This window comes from Papaver somniferum, chromosome 7 (assembly GCF_003573695.1).
Source record: "Papaver somniferum cultivar HN1 chromosome 7, ASM357369v1, whole genome shotgun sequence".
Classification (NCBI taxonomy): Eukaryota; Viridiplantae; Streptophyta; class Magnoliopsida; order Ranunculales; family Papaveraceae; genus Papaver; species Papaver somniferum.
The window spans coordinates 267,685,093-267,702,812 of NC_039364.1; the positions used below are offsets into that span (position 1 = coordinate 267,685,093).

General features: G+C 37.2%; 1 protein-coding gene across 1 annotated transcript; it reads left to right on the forward strand.

Moving 5' to 3' along the window:
• Nucleotides 1-210: 210 nt before the first annotated feature.
• Nucleotides 211-6,817, forward strand: LOC113296571. The gene is made up of 3 exons (XM_026544871.1): nucleotides 211-238; nucleotides 5,834-6,172; nucleotides 6,256-6,817. Exons 1-3 carry the CDS (start codon nucleotides 211-213, stop codon nucleotides 6,630-6,632), a joined length of 744 nt encoding a protein of 247 aa, XP_026400656.1. The 3' UTR covers nucleotides 6,633-6,817.
• The last annotated feature ends 10,903 nt before the right edge of the window (nucleotides 6,818-17,720 follow it).

Sequence of the window (17,720 nt, forward strand, 5' to 3'; positions counted from 1 at the left end):
AACCAAAGATGCAAGGTAAAACAATAAAGAAACAGTTAAGAACCACAGCAGGGAAAGATAACAGACAAGGTAAATCAGCAAAGAACCAAGGCTTGGAAGCCAAGGGCAAGGGCAGGATTGTGCACTGACTTCAGTGCACAGTAGCTACAAAGTGCAAGAAAATAAAAGGCAAGAGAAATTAACTGAAATACAAGCACACAGGACTGAAAAATGAAAGTTACAGAGAGGGAATTGGTGGGTAAGCCAAGGCTTATGATCCACCTTGTGTCCTAATCAAATGACATGTTTCTAGGTTATGTTTGTTCCTAAGCATACATCTAGAAATGGAAGAACACCAAATTGCTCACTAGTCTACCCCTAGCATTGGCTGTCTTTTGACAGTACAGCCAATCACAGGCTCTATGAGCATTGATATCTCTCATTTGCACAATCAAAACATACAAGGAAGTAACTATCCTAGCTTCTAGTCACTTGACAGTGCACAAGGCTTCACTGATCCTTGGCCTGATGTTGATTAGCTCATGCTAACCATGATGTAGCAACATACATTCATCATAAGATATAAATTAGACACAATTAGCAACATATCAGATAACTAAAAACATGTGCAATACTCAACTGTTCACTGATAAGCACTGAAATTTGAAGTTCATTAAAATTTAGCTCAATTCTCTACTGGCTAGTCCAGAGAGATATACAGTGTGTTTCACACACTCCCCACAACACCAATTTATACCCAGTTACCCATTTAGGGTTTTCCCTCAATTTCCCCCAAAATCAGTAGAACTAGGGTTTGGTGAAATTGATTTACCTACTGTTGATGAGATACTCGCTCCATCTCGTCGACCCACTCTTCTCCTGCTTCTTCTCGTTCCTCTCATGCTTCAATTGTTGCTTTAATCATCACTTATATCCCCAATTTCTCACCTAGGGTTTCAGTGAGCAGAGAGATGAGAAATTGGAGAAATTAGTGATGCTAAAGAGATGGTACGTGATGGTGATGATGGGCTTAGGTAGAGTAGAGTCGGGGAGAAAATAGTGGAGTGATTTGGGGTGAGGTGGTGATGATGGAGACGGACATGGTGGTGGTACGGAGTATGGTGGTTCTGCAGAGGGGGGTGATGGAGGAGATGGGTTCGATGGAGAAAGGGGAAGGGTGCGTTTGTTTGAGGTCTAGGGTGTTCGGCACTTGGGTGTGAGGCGAGTGTATCGAGTTTGATGATCTGCGACGCTGAGCCGTGGGATAGGGAGATGAAAGATCAATCGGACGGTGAGATGAAGTAAAGCTTGTAGCGACCGCTGGATTATATAATACAACAAAATCAACGACGCCAGATGGAGTTAGGTGTTGTAGTGTTAGGCGGAGATATCAAACTTCGATGCACAGCAAGGGAGCGACCGTCGGATGCTTCTGAGAACTGATCTGACGGCTGAAGACGCAAGCGGGTATGGATTTGGGTTTTAGGCTTTTGGGTATAGAATATGGGTTTGGGAAATGAGTTTGGGCTTGGAAAACCTTGAGCCCACTTCTTCTTTAAGAACAACTTTCTTCTTCTTGAGCCCATTTCCAGCTTTTTGGACGTGCGCTCCATTCTTTGCGGCTTCCTTGCGTGATTTCTCCCGGCTTTTCACTACTTTTCCGCTCTTTTCGCTCCGCGACTCATCCGAACTTTATTTATTACCTAAAAATGCAAAATTAATTAATAAAAATATTTATTCTTGAAAACAATGAAAATACAGAATATGGGATAAAATGTAGAATTAATGCATAAAAGATGAGTTAAATGCCAACAAAAAGGGATAAATATATACAATATTTGGCACTCATCACAAATGCAGAAAAACCCCGGGACCTAGTCCAGATTGAAAACCACACTGTATTAAGCCGCTACAGACACTAGCCTACTACAAACTAACTTCAGTCTGGACTGTAGTTGAACCAAAATCAATCTCACACTGATTCAAGGTACAGTTGCGCTTCTTATGTCTCTGATCCCAGCAGGATACTACGCACTTGATTCCCTTAGCTGATCTCACCCACAACCAAGAGTTGCTACGACCCAAGTCGAAGACTTTAATAAACAAATCTGTATCACACTGAAAAGTCTACAAATATGGATAAATCTGTCTCCCACAGATAAACCTAAAAGTTTTGTTCTGTCTTTTGATAAAAATCAAGGTGAACAAGAACCAATTGATAAACATGACTTATATTCCCGAAGAACAACCTAGTATTATCAATCGCCTCACAATAATCTAAATCGTATGGTAGCGAAACTAGATATTGCAGAATGACAAACGATGAGACGAAGATGTTTGTGATGTCTTTTTTATCTTGCCATATCGGAGATATAATCTCAAGTCAATTATTCCAATTGAACTCGTACGATAGAAAATGGCAAGATCAGATCGCTCAACTACAAGAGAAGTAGTTTCGTCTGGCTTCACAATCCCAATGAAGTCTTTTAGTCGTCAATCGATAGGGTCTCGAGAAGAAACCTACGATTAAAGGAAAATCGACTCTAGCAAACCAATTAGTATCACACAAGAGGTGTGGGGATTAGTTTTGCATAGTTGCTAGACGTCTCCTTATATAGTTTCCAAATCAGGGTTTGCAATCCAAGTTACCTTGGTAACAAAGCATTCAATATTCACCGTTAGATGAAAAACCTGATTTATCCAAGCTAATATCTTTAAACCGTTAGATCGAAACTTAGCTTGTCACACACAAATGAAATGTATTCATTTAGGTTTGAGTAACCGTACCTAAACGTGTACATTGGTTGGTTCACAAATAGTTGACCAATGGTTAGCCAAATGAGTTCTTTCATATCAACCGTATTCATCTTTCTCATAACTAGTTCAAATGACTCATAAGAACTAGTTCAAGAGTTGTTCAATTGCTTAGGTCTTTATACATAGACACAATTGAAACAAAATCGGTTTGATTCATTTGAATCAATTCATGAACTATATACCCACGGTTTGCAAAGATTGCATTCCTTATAATTTATTGTTTTAAGTCCATGAACTACCGAATTGAGAAATAACCATCTTGGGTACGCGTACCTTAGATATCGGAATTTGAGTTGGTTTTAGTTTCCAAACTCAGCAGACTTTTCGGGTGAAAAAGTTCCGCCAGTATGCGTACGGGTACACGTACCTAAGGTGACTAATTTTTGAGTTCGTAAACTTCAAACCCATAATTTCACGGATGTGAACTTCCGTCAGTATGCATACGGGTACGCATACCCAACCTGTCTCCTTAACCAATACCGCATGCACACATATGCACGCACTTGGTTTCTGGCACATGAATTTATACACAAATGTGCGAACACACTAAATGCTTACATCCATAGGTGGTTACATATTCTCAACTCTACATTTCAATCATTGAAACATTCTTCTATAATCTTATAACAGTCGTTAGACATAAAGAATCGACTATCGTCATCAAAGCTATTTTCAAGATTGAAACATCATCATGACTTTCGTCACGGGTAAAGATGAAGATGGTTAAAGCAAAATATTACCAACACGTACTTCGAGAAAAAGATAGGCGAGTAAACTCGGCTCGAAATAGAAAATGTGTACGTACGAAAGCTATCATACTTATACGACTGTTGTCTCAAGAGTAGGAGATAGAGTAGATAGACTTTTGAGTGACAAGATGAGTTCAAGTCTCCACATACCTTTTAGTCGGATGAAGTTCCACCGGTTTTTTGAGTAGTTTTTCGTCTTTGCAAGATAATCGTCATGGAGTCTGGAGCTCAACTATTCCTAACTATCCTATACCGAGACTTAGTCATAAGTGTACTAGAAATCAAGACATATAATTTTGATCACTAATATTGACAAACATGCTTGATATAGCAACGCATGCGAGTTCGACCGAGCAATGCTCTAACACAAAGTAAACAACACCGTAAAACCCTACTCCACTCCTATAGCACATCAACATGACAAATAATTAACACTTCCAAATCAATAATCACCCACCACCCAAAACTAGACCCGATCAAGGTAAACGAACTTTAGTAATTCTTCAATATGCGGACTACTTAAAAACCCACAACCTATCTAGGAGTCCAGTTCAAACAAGACAGGGCATACAATCAAATCTTCTCTCCGCTCCTACAAAGACTAGCCCGAAAAGCTAAAGGATGGATGATAAAATGCCTAAATCCAGCCGGATGACTCACTCTCATCAAAACCTCTCTAATTCCCACCTCAAACCACATTATGCAAACACAAACTCTTCCCATCAATGATCATAAACAAATAGATCGTATCACTAGAAAATTTTCTGGGGACATGACTCACCAATTAAAAAACTTCACCTTATAGGTTGGGATAAAGTAACAAAACCAATATCCGAAGGAAGATCAGGAATAAGGAAGAGCAGTGATCATAATAAGGCGCTTCTCATGAAGAGAATATGGAATTTACATGAACAACCTAACTCTATCTGGGAAAGTCTCTTCAGTGCAAAATATCTTGATCTACAACCAATATTACATGGCATTAATTCCATACCATCCTCCTCCAGTCCTCAATGGAGACAATTGGCAGCAATTGTCCCTACCATGTAGCATTTGATTTTCCATCGTATTGTAGATGGATTGTCAACTCTGATAGAAGCCAATTGGATTCCACATTCAACAAATCTAAAGCCGTCACAATGTTACCCAATCTGAATGGTAGCATATATCATTGACCAGATTTTCCACTCCCGGAATCATGAAAAATTAAGCACCCTCTCCAATCCTATAATCCAAAAACTCATAAACATCCACCTCCCAAAATAGCCCCCGGGAAAAAATCATCCGGCCACACTCAAAATATGGAAACTACACTACCTCATCGGGATACAAATGTCTCACCCATGGTCAACCAACTCACACCCCTCTACCACCTACCCTATGGACTTTACCATGTACACCAAAAATTCGACTTTTCTCGTGGAAAGCCATCAATGAAGGATTACCAACCTTCTCACTCTTACACCACATCCACCTGATCAACCAAAATACGGGACCAGACAATCCCATCTTTTATTAGTCAAATTCTATTTCATGATTCTGTGGGTACCACATACTCACTATAGATTGTAAATTAATTTCCTTTTAATTATTTACATGCTTCAAAGAAAAAAAATTGGGAAAAAAAACTTCTGAATTTTCCGTCTAAAAAAAGTTTTGGAAAAGAGAAAACGGGAACTCAGTCTCCGTTTTGCACTATATGCATGGAAATTGAGATTTCGTTTTGCACTATTTGTACAGAAACTGAATTTTTGTCTATATTAGCTAAGCGAAGCCCCTCCTCCATAATGAAGTGCACATTCACTCTCATTTCGCTTGACTAATTTTGGCTATAACTAAGCGAAACGCCCTACCATAATACTTGGCCTTAGGAGTAAGGACCATCACTTTTCGTGATGGCATTTTCCCCCTTCGTTATATTATCCTTTTGAGTAAAAAAATATTTATTGTTTACCGTGGAAAAATAGGAAAGGAAATGTAAACCAAATGGCCATGGATAAGGGGTAAAAGAGGAATTAGTGAAGTTTAGAGCTTATTTGATAACCAGCTTCTCTAAGAGTGGAAGTCAATTTCAAAATCACCACCAAAGTTTTTGCTTGCCAAAAAAAAAAAAAAAAGTCACTCTTGAAAATTGTTCTGAATCTGATTAACAAACTAATTTTTGGCTGAAACTAATCATCCTGAAATTAACAAATAATTTCTTTTTGATAGAAAAAATCAACAAATAAATAAAATTGATTAATTATTTGATGTACAGTTGTGACTTAGTTTAAAATTCTGACACATAGATTACTTGGTCTGCAAGAGCATTGACCTAAGCAAACTACTTGATAACCACGCTTCTGTGTCTTTTCAGCTTTTAGTTTGTCTACTGCATATACAGCTACATATAAACAGAGGAAGAAGCAGTAGAGTTGTATCAAATACATTTTCAAGCCATCAATACAAAGAAAAAGAAGTGAAGAGAGAGGGTCGACAACATGGGATGGTTAGAAGCTACTTGGTCTTACCATCACCATTAAATCCTACACCCAAGTCCAAAATAGTCAACCCACTGGATTCTCGTCCAACCGCCGGAGCATTCACAAAAGTGTCAAGGAAGCCAACGAATCATTCAAAGTTCACAGGTAAATGTGGTGTAGCGAGGTGCACAGATTGTCACATTAACCCGGGGAATAAGTCGAAAGATAAGGCCATTCAAAGTTCACAGGTAAATGTGGTGTAGCGAGGTGCACAGATTGTCACATTAACCCGGGGAATAAGTCGAAAGATAAGGCCAAAGGAACTCAAAAGCTTAAATCATGTAGTGCTGCTATGAATCAGCGGTCATTGGCTTGGAGCGTCGTGGATGCTAACAATGGAAATGGTTTGAATTATGATTCAAAATCCGCTACGGGTATTCTGTGTGCTATTTCTAGCAGTGAATATTTTGATGATTATGATGATGATGACGACGATGACATTGAGTTTGAAGAATATGAGAGCAATGAGCAGTTGACGTCACTCACAGGGGCAGAACAGTTTCAGGAGATTGAATTTGTGCTGGATTGTCAAGCCGAAGAAGATGTAGGTTGGTGTGTTTTGTGAACATTTGTCACGAGTTCAAGATCTGGACTTTGTTGATGCACGAGTTCAAGATCTGGACTTTGTTGATGCACTGATGAAATTCTTCATCATTGGGGCAAAAAAAACAGTAGATCAGTGGTTTAACATATTATTAATGTATTTGATTGTAATGTTTGAGAAAATATAATAAAGTGGCGTTGTTGCTATACCAGCCTAGCATAGTTGTACTTTAGGAATTAGTACCTCATGGGCCCTTGTCCATTTTCCATGGCTGCATGTAGAGTGATCTTAATGACCCTCCCAAGGATGTCTCCAACTCTGTAGTCTGTAGAACAAGAAAATGTTGAAGGTTAATCTACGGGTGAAGATAAAAAGGACCAAAAGATAGAAAGTTTGAAATGCTTAGAAGCTTACCAAAACTACCGGGCCATCCTCCTTAGCCCTCCCTATACAGAATCCAAAACCTACAAAGCCATAAACATGTCATTTCAGTGAATGATTACATTTGCTGGGGTGACAAATGAAACAAAACATGTATAAGACAGATAAATGACAGCTTTCTAAGAGATCTCGCTGTAAGACCTGCTAAACTAGCAAGTCATGTGTGCACACTTACAGTGAAGCTGTTACCCTGGTACAACAACCTATAAGCAACAAATGAAGTTCTTAAATAACTTGTGAGTAGTGTGGTTCTTTCTTGTAAAACTCTTCATCCTCCCAAGTCTGGAAGTTTTTCTGAGACTTCAAAAGGAGTTCTTCTTGCGATGCAGAACTTCGTCTTCATGTAGTACTGGAATCATTTTCATTATGCCAATCTTTTCTATCTTGGACTTCAACTCTTGAGAACATCCTCATTTTCCTCTTTCTCCAATTAATCACAACTTACAGAAAAAAATAAAAATTTATGCTTGCCTAGAACAATTGATGACTAGGGGAAAAAACCAACAACAACCACCACCTCTGATTCGGAAACCAAGGCAAGAAGACACCTAAGAGACTCCCTACTTATAAGAAGACAATAACAAGAAGAACTTGAACATGAAAATGAACTGCGGAAGTAGAAAAAGGTTCGCCATTCCGAAGAAAAAAAAAGGATCCTCGAGTCCTGTACATGTTCAGCAATAGCCAATATGGGACTAAAAGATAAAATCGCAACATACAATGCAACGAATTCTAAATTCGTTTGACCAAAAACTAAACTACTCACTCACTGAGCTAATTGTACATAACTAGTATGTCTACTCCTCTCAATCTTACCCTATTTCTAACTCTAAAATCTGTTCTGTTAGACAACATCTCTGACATAATTTTAGACATAACATTAGCATTCTCATATTCTTCATAATCTTCCCTCTGCCTTCCAGCTACTTCTTCAATCACTGGCCAAGTTATTTGTGTAGATGGCAGATTCTCAGTGAATGGTTTCCATCCATTACATGACTAGTAGTAACAATGAGAATTCGCTATTCCTAAATTTCAGAATTGTGCGATGTTTAATAGTTCTAAACTTCCAATTATGAATTTGGTCTCTAGTAAAACCATAACATATATTTATCGTTCTCTTGTTTTTTAACTTCATTCTACCTCGTAATGCAAATAATATAATCTCTACATTCCATAGTTTGAAGACCAGTAACTTATCACTAAGTAGATTTATCAGTCAGAGTAAGAAAAGTAATAAAACAGTTTACGAATGAAAACTCAAAACAAGATTTCTAAGAGTCTAATAATCTCTCACTGCATTTGGTCGATATAACAAAACATATATCCCAACAGTGAACCCCTCACACTTACGCTATTAAGAAGACAAAAACCAGCTAATAATCAAGTAATTAAATTAGTCAACAAAACCTTAAGAAGTTGGCGACTTCAGTACCTGAGATCAAATCCGATGAATAAAAAAAGTGGTATAGCTAGTTTAAGGGTAGGCGGGCTTGGCTTGGCTGGACCGGCACAGCTACCTAAGTCTAGCCAAGGAGGGTGTACCTTTGCCACTGTCAGAAATAAAAATACTGTGGGGATTTGGTAATCGACCATCTTCAGAGGTGAGAACCCTTTTCATAAAGGGGGTAGCATATAGTGAACCTGACTTGGACGTTAGCTATGGTGTACAAACTAATCAATATCATGATAAACAGGCTGTCGTGATGTACAAAAGGAACACGAATTTTACATCTATGTTTCTATGAACCGCAGCATTGCTTAATAGTTTCATATAACTGATGTTGAAGTTCACCTTAAAAATTTTATAAGCTATAGTTCTGCACTTGTGCTTTCTATTTACAACAGATGAGAGTAGATATCTGTTTCTATACATGGCATGGCAGAATATGTTTTAAATCTACCAAATTGTATTGCTGGGTTAGGGTTGAGAAGATATCTACCAAATTCTTTTACAATAGTTACATATAACTGTATTGCTCATGTGAACCCACATTTACTTCTATGATCAGAACCAGGCTATGTGTTTCTATACAAGTTGATATTGTATTCTTCTCATGTAAATTTCGTAAAGACTGACAGAAGCCTCTTGTAAAAGGGTAAGATTGGCTGATTCTTTAGAGCCGAAACAGACATTTGGTTGAGTTTTTGAGCTGAATGAACAAGTATTTGCTTGCGTATATGTGCTAATTGTATCGGGTCATATATTGTAAGCCACTAGTGTAACTTTAAACAGAAACGTCACCAATCATGTTATTGAATGTATTGAACTTTTCAAGAACACTGAAAAAAATGAAATATGTTTGTTTAATAACAAACAGTATGCACAATGCAGGTTTCAATTAGAATTTACATACAGCTAGATTTCTCATAAAGTTGAATGCTGGATTCGAAAGTGGCAATCCTCATTGTAGAGAATATAGATGGTAAAATTAAGGAAGTAAAATGAAAATGTGCAAACAATTGATAACATAACTACGACAACAGATTGGAAAAAACACTTACCAGCAGTTATATTAAGATCAATTAACCCACTCTTAAGTGTATCTGCCAAACTCCGGACGTAACCGGAAAAGGATCCTTCTTCAGTTGATGACTGGAATCTGTTGAAGAATTTGGGTCCTATTTCAGGTGCAGAAATACTGGAAGGCTTCGACATTGGCCTGCATAAGTGGTAGAAATTTGAGGTAGCTGAACTTGCAGGTGCTGAAATGAGTTCATTCCTGATAAGTGATAAGCTGATTCGAAAAAGAAATATGAATATACCTCTTCAGCAAGGAGTTCCTTGAGAACCCGATTGACTTGTTTGTCCTTTGCCACCATAGCCAGTGCTATACTCACAAACTCATTGAATAACACATAATCACTAATTCAAAAACTGAAACCAAATTCCTTGTTCTAGAATCTCACTGATGATTATTGATTAATCCGAAGCTTGCTGCATTTCACGGATCCAAGAACTATGAGAGAAGCCAACATGCTTCCTTATAAGGTAACCTCTTGGAGACTTGGACTCAAATAGTTCAACATGCAAACGGCAGACTTTTTTTGTAATAACCACGAAACAGAAATAATGTTTCCAAGACATGGCACTAAAAGTTTTTTAAAAGAAACACAAAGAAAATTCGGAGAAAGACAACCAAGGCAAGCACTTATCAATCCATAAGTTCTTATAAACTATCACTAATGGGTAAAACATGGTTTCCAGTGTTAATCTATGAAGAAAGATTTGAAACCATAACAGGACATACCCCATAAGGTATTCACACTAAACTAGACTAGGTTAACAGAACATACTGAATCATGTATACACACTTGTACCTGAATATCTCGGATGAGGAGAAGAGTCGCAAGAGATCTGGAGTCAGAATATACAATGGAATCCTCTAAAGACTCATCTGCAAGAATTTCAACTGTTGGATTAGCATATCAGAATAAAGATTGAATGCACATGCATATAATGACATGTAAAGTAAGTTAGCGAATAAGAATTTAGATGACTTGTCTTTCACAAAAGAAAATTAACACGTCATAAACTAGAGACGGGGATGAAGATTCCGACAATGGATTAAAGTACTTGAAAGGTCCAAGGTTTCCAACAAGTTCGCAGTCATGTGGTTGTTCTAACTCCTAATTCATGTGTACTAGTAAGCAGCAATATGCAATCGCCAACTGATTAAGAAATCCAGTATCGTGTATATTTTCTCATTGATTTTGCCGAAAAGATCCAACCGATGCAGCACGAAAATAACTTTAAAATTATTGATATAAGGGCACTGGCTGGTGCCAAATTATCGGCCATGTGCAAGTAAAAGAGAAAGGAAACGCAAAGTTCATATTTTCATCTTTTGCGGAGAGAATTGAGAGATGTTACACTTACAGTATCAAATGTCTTTAGGTGAAGACTCTCTAGATGAAGACTCTCTAGATGTTGCCTAGTGACAGCATTTCCGTACCAATGGACAAGGACTTAGGTTCGCTAGTACAGAAATATCAGTTCCACCATCAATGAGCTTCCTCTCTCTTTCTTCAATTTGAACCTCATTAAACATCCATAATTCTGAACCTTGAGCCAACAACGCCTCTAACACCTAAAATGAGTTATCAAAAACTTAATAAGAAACATAAATTGGTATTTTTGTAAAAAAGCTAACAGAAAACAGAACCATATACATTTTCACAACATGAGTCTAACGGAATCAAGAATAAATACAAAATTACCATGATCATATCATGGATGTCACGACGCCAACCACAGAACAGTATCTTCTCTATATATTTTGGAGGGGTAAAAATCTTATGGAAAAAATCCGCAACGCACCTATAGGATACAGAAGAGATAGACAAGACGGCAGTTAGTAACTTATCAAGACAGCATAGAATAGAAAAGTAAACAGTTCATGAGCATTAAATAAAAGCAGATTATAGACTCCAATTTCTCCTTTTCGGCCTCAAAACATATAGTCAATTCATAGTTTTCCCCCTTCATTTTATTGAGCAATTTCACTCTTACAAGTATGACCAGACTACATCCACCATTAGTAACTGGCCCGACAATGGACCCTCAAGTATGATAAGATGCCAACTGAACTACTGACAATATAATTGGGGAATCTGCCGATTAACACTAGCTGATCTTTGAGGAATACGATTTTCCAAAAAAATCTACAAAGAGCAACAAAAAATTAACATTCGAACTTGGTTGCAGAAACTTAACACGTTGGTGAGCAAAGCAAAAGGGACTTGCCGATGTCAATGTAGTCATTGGGTGATAATACCAATGACCCGAGTTCGAAACTCATCAACACCAAATTCTTAACCGATAAAGAAAAAAAGAAGGAACTTCTTAATGGCAAGTCATGAAGGCCACATAAAGTCTTCAGTATGAAGTTGTAAATCCTGATTCTGGAAATGCCGTGGTACACCCATGATAATTACTCCCCCTCAAATAAACAAGAAAAATAACATGACAAGATAAATCTGAGGAGGATTTACTACTTTAGTTCAGCTATGCAATACAATCTGAAGATGAAGCATTTTATGTGTACAAGAGTCCTGTACCAAATATGGAACTGGCCTAGTTTCACCAATGTCTACTCTATTCGAAAATGCGGAGATTCAAAAAACTGGAGTGAACTCCAGAATCAACATAAGGTGTTTCTGATACAAAAACTGGATCCATTACAGAAACTAAACTACTCCCTGACTATTCAGTGGCCGATATGTACTAGTATGTTTACCACAACATCCTTCTAAAACTGTTTACTTCGCAGATGCTGAAAGACAAGGAGCACCTAGAAAGCATCATCTTGGAACCCCAACCCGGCGCATTGGAGAACCAAAGGAAGTTTCATCTCTGGTTGCCTCCCAGCTGCTTCTTGATCAATCACTAGCCAAGTAATTTGTGTCGATGGCAGATTTTCAGTGAATGGATTACATGACCAGTAAAAATGAGACTTCGCAATGTTATGCTGAATAGTTGAATTATGAATCTAGTTTCTAAAGAACCATAACACATATTTACGGATCCTTTTTATTTGTTACTTCATTCTACCTCGTAATGCACTACAGAACACTAGAAATATATCACAGAGTATAAAACTATCTGGGAACGCTATGAAAATGAAAAAACATAACAAAACAAGATTTCAATAGAAAAAACAAAATATATAAAGATCGATTACAAATATTCAAATGACAGAAAATTAAACGGGAGAGAAGGATGGCCATTGTGTTGATATCAATTGCCTAGTAAAATCAGACATGCTAGGGATAGATCTCGACAAAAAGAGAAGGATGGATTGGCCATGGTGTTGACGATAATCTATACTTAGCATGTCTATTTTACCAAGCGTTTGAACTATTATCCACAACAATTGGAATCATCCTTGATAAATTCATAAAAACAGTTTCAATCAGAGATAAGAGTTTTTACCTTTGTGGAATAAAATCAGCGGGCGTACCTTTCAGAAAAACAATCTCACCTTCTTCAGTCCGAAATCCCAGGGTTTCTCATTCTCATCATGTTTAGGTGATTTCTAAAATCGATTGTCAGAAATTAAGGTTGAATTGTTTTAGGGTTTAGAGTTGAATCGATAATGTCGAGGGGGAGAACATGAGAAGGTTTTTTGGTTGAAACCTGAAAGTGCCTCGTTTAATGTAAAACCAAATGGTCAAAAGAGAAAAAACTGACACATACAACTTTTGTTTACTTTTACTTTCAAATGTTACTTTTAGTTTTAACCACAAGACCGGTTACTACTCTGATTAAAAAAATAAGACTGGTTACTGTTACCGATTTTTTTTTTTTTTTTTTTAAGTGCATATAAAGAAAATAACTTGGAGAATTAGTAACCCTTAGATCTTCGATAGTAGAGTTTTCTAATGCAGAACGATGTTGCTTATCATTTGCATTAGATTTATCTACTTCTAAGTTTTGCAGAATACAAGTAGGTGGGTATTTAACCCAAGTTACAAATTTTCCAAAAGTTTTTGCTTATTTAGCAAGAGTATCACTGCTTGATTAGCTAGTCTAGGAATATAAAAAAAAAACCCAAAAAATTGGTGCATTTATTGAATTCGCACTTCACTTCATCCATAATTGCTTGATTCTGCCATTCCATTTCCGTAGGTTTCCCATTCAGATAGTCAAACAAATTCTTGCAATCTCCTTCAACACTGAAATTGGACCATCCCTTTTCCAGTGCCCATTTTGCTCCCTGCAACATTCTTAAAGCTTTCGCTTCTTCAGGGGTAGCTGTTGTGAAGGAACCTTCGCTCTTCCTTGTTCAAATCCTCCTGCATCATTCCTAAGAATTAAAGAAAAACCTGCAGGCAAATTAACAGAAATCCAGGCAGCATCTATGTTGAGTTTCAGTTGAGTTTTTCTAGGTGGCATCCATCTAGGAATTACTGATGTTGTTGCTGGTTTAAGACTATTAAAGTAGTTATCCTTATTCCGGAGATCAAGGTACCTTTGTATTTCTAATCCTAGTTGCACACTTGTTTGATGTTTACTTTCAAAGGTTTTGTTGCATCTCTCTTTCCAAATGAACCAAGCTTTGGTCAAAATTATTTCTAACGGGTATGGTAAAGTCAAACAAATGGTGTCTCTGGTGAACGATAGAGAGTTCATCGCTCGATGGTCAACAACTCGCTCAAAGGTCAGAATAACGCCAGCGCTAGTTTTTTCGTCGCTTGCTGGTGTGAACACCGCTCAATTATTTTCCATTCAACTGTCAGGAATTCCCACCCCTTATAAATACTTAACTTCAAATTCATTTCAACTCACACCAGAATTTCTCAATCTCACACATCTTCCGTACTTTTCATCTCACATATCTTCCGTACTTTTCATCTCTCTTCTATTTTTCCGAAAAACATGGCTGAAAATATGAACATGGCTGAGTTCATAAATAACCAACATGCAGACGAAAGTCATAGAGTTGTTAACCAAGTCAATGTGCAAAGTCGAATAAAAAGGCGTGTAACAACCCTTTTTTTTAGTTCTTAACTTATTCGCAACCTGGTGCTAACTTTAACTAATTCCAGACTCATCCCTCAGCCCAAGCCCAATAAGCAATTAAAATAACCAATTTAGATTTAAGGTTCAATATTATGATTGTGACGCAGCGGATGCTTAAAAATTCGTTACGGAAGATTTAATCGTTTTTTTATGTGATTCTAAGTCTATATGAACCCAAAATAATTATATTTTATAATAAAAATTAATTTCACTGTTGGATTTATTTTAAAGAGTCGTTTTTTCAATGCATATATGTAAAACATAAAAAGACATCAGCGTATTTCTAGAATTTTACAGGTTGCATAATAGCTTTAAAATTTGTGATAATTATATGTATGAATTCCTTACTGAAAATACTATTGTATTTAATATTTCCAGAATTTTTGAGCTAAGATTTAGTATGTTATGACCCTGGTGATACTCATAATTGGCCAGAACTACAAAATATCAAAACTGTGATAGTCCAAATTAGAAAAATCATATTAAATCACACAGCGCTCTAATTCAGGCTTGGTTTATCACTTTAAAAAGGAAAAAGAGAGATCATAAAAAAGTTTTAAAACAAGAAATTTTTAGTATAGTTAGATCCTCTAGATAACTTCTGAAGTTACTACAGTGATAAACAATTATTTTAAAAATACCAAAAATATAGAAAGTTTGTCTTGAGATATCGTGTTTAGATGAAACTCTAATTGGGTTTCAAGTAGTCATGGGCGACACTTGTGTTGAGATCACACAAAAGAATATACACCGTGATATGGATACGAAACCGTGTATAACGATTTTTGTAACTCCCCGTGTTTTTAGCATGCCGCATGGCCTGAGATGAAGTTTCATCCAAAGCTTTCGTTGCGTAGTAAGAGGCATATTGGCCAAAGGAGAATATTGCGCAAAAGTGGCGTATTATGTTTGGCATTTTGGCCAAGGGTCAATATCATGTTGTTAGCTATATTGGCCAAAGGCCAATCTCGCATCAAATGATGCATTGGGACAATTGGGTAGATGGTCTTGAGCGTTGTAGCGTTAACCTAGCGCATTATGCAGGTTATTGTCCTAGAGCCAATATTGCACAACTAATCTGCAATATTGCAGAGCAGGCTGGCCGAGCGAATATTGCGCAATATTAGAACTGGTCTATGGGCCAGAACGGAAACATAACAATCATTGTCGTTTTATTCAGAATTACATGGCAACGGCCATGAATACCGAAGCAAGCACCTCAAAAATGGTACTTGGTGAATGTTAATCTGGTCCCATAGTTTAAGTTGTAGAAATGTCAATAAGACATATATAGGGAGGGGTAGTTGGTTGAAGGTGCATATGCGGACCATGCACCAAGTAAGCTTTATAGCTTAGCTGAAAAAGAGCATAAATTATGTTTAGCTCTCATTTATAGTTGTGTAGCCTTACCAATGGAGTATATTAAGTATGGGCATTACTACGCCATGCTGCGGACTCAGTAATGCACAACCCTTTTGCATTTTGACGGAATATCTTACAAGAACTAGGCGATTACCATTATTGCTTGACCACGGCCTTGTAAACTAGTTGACTTAAGTTGCTGTCACTTCGAGGATGAACTACGGTCAGTACTTGATCCCTTTAGAGTAGGGAATGGTACGTAGGCAGCCGCAGTGAGTTGCAGCATTGCTGGTCCAGCACTTTGTCGCTCATATCATCTAATTGAGGGATGGTTGCGGCATATTATCCTCTCATATCATCTGGCTGGGTATTGCGACGCAAGATATGGTTGTGGCTATATTTGATTGGGAAAGTTGCATTACATTCCTTGGATGTTCATACTTCCAATCAAGGTGTTCGATGTAGGCATGCACCAATGGCGCATTGGGCATGGCCAGGAAATTAAGGTACAACAAGATGCGAGTTAGCGGAGCTTGCATAAGCATAAGGAAAGTACGACATTAGCCTGATTGATGCACCCTTGGCACGAGCAAGGCAAATGCATGCTCTCAGCAATGCCTAAGCTAATTAAAGATGTGGAAATAGGCCGATACTGCCCTATGCATTAGTATTAGCCTCAACGGATTTAAACCTTTCGCAGAACAAAGGTAAGTTGGAACACTGCGGAAGCTAAGTTAGCCGCATCATGCTCCATGAGCATGCCTGCAAGAGCAAATGAATGTGCATTTGCCTAGTTTTAAGGCCCAGATTATAGGCCTGCGCGCCCTGGCGCGCTAGGCGTAATTTTCTGGTCTGTCACAAATTTTTTTCGGCAATTATGCTTTTAGAACTAGTAAGCAATATCGTGTTCATTTAAACACTTAAGACTTTAATCATGAAGCACATATAAAAGGCGTTTTAGTGATCGTAGATGTCTTAAAGGTGTTTATGAGAGTCATAACAATGCTAAACATATTTAAAAATAAGTGTGAAGAATGATGTATTGTCTTTATAATTTTTGTGCATCGATATCTAGTTGTACCCCTTTTATTTGTCCATAAGAGAAATTAACTCGTGTATTTCCATACTTTTATCTTTATCTTTCAGTCCACCAAAGAATCATGAAAATGAAGTTTATTATTGTGACTTTTATACGAGAGACTTGATCATTAAAGATGATTAAAGTGAGGAATGAAGGATATACATAAGTAGTTTTCTATAAGTCACAATGTAGTTTTTTGACGATCAAAGATGTACTCGTTAATTACTCCTTATTGTTTGAACTTTCAAAACCTAGAAGAATCTTTCCCAAAAATTAACTAGCTTTCGTAAATTGATCCTGGATCTCAAAAACTAATACTTGCATTCTAAAACTGAACAAAATTTTGGAAACTGACTCTAGATTTCAGGAATTGATTCTAGACTTAATAAACTAGTTGTCACTTTCAGAAACTAATCAAGCTTTTCCAAATTGACTTTAGATTACGAAAAATGCTTGTATGGTTATAAATTGTTTCTATCTCTTTATGACAGATTTCAAAACCAACGCATTCAAGAATTAGTCAAAAATTCTATACTATTCTTAACGAGTTATTTATAGATTAACATAAAAAAACTTTTTTGAATATTGTTGAGGTCTTGAGGGAGGAAGATATGGTTCCAGAACCCGGAGCTTTTGTGATGCAATAAAATTAGGGCGATCGATGGTTCAGGGGCTGTTAGAGCATAGCTCGGTTGAACCC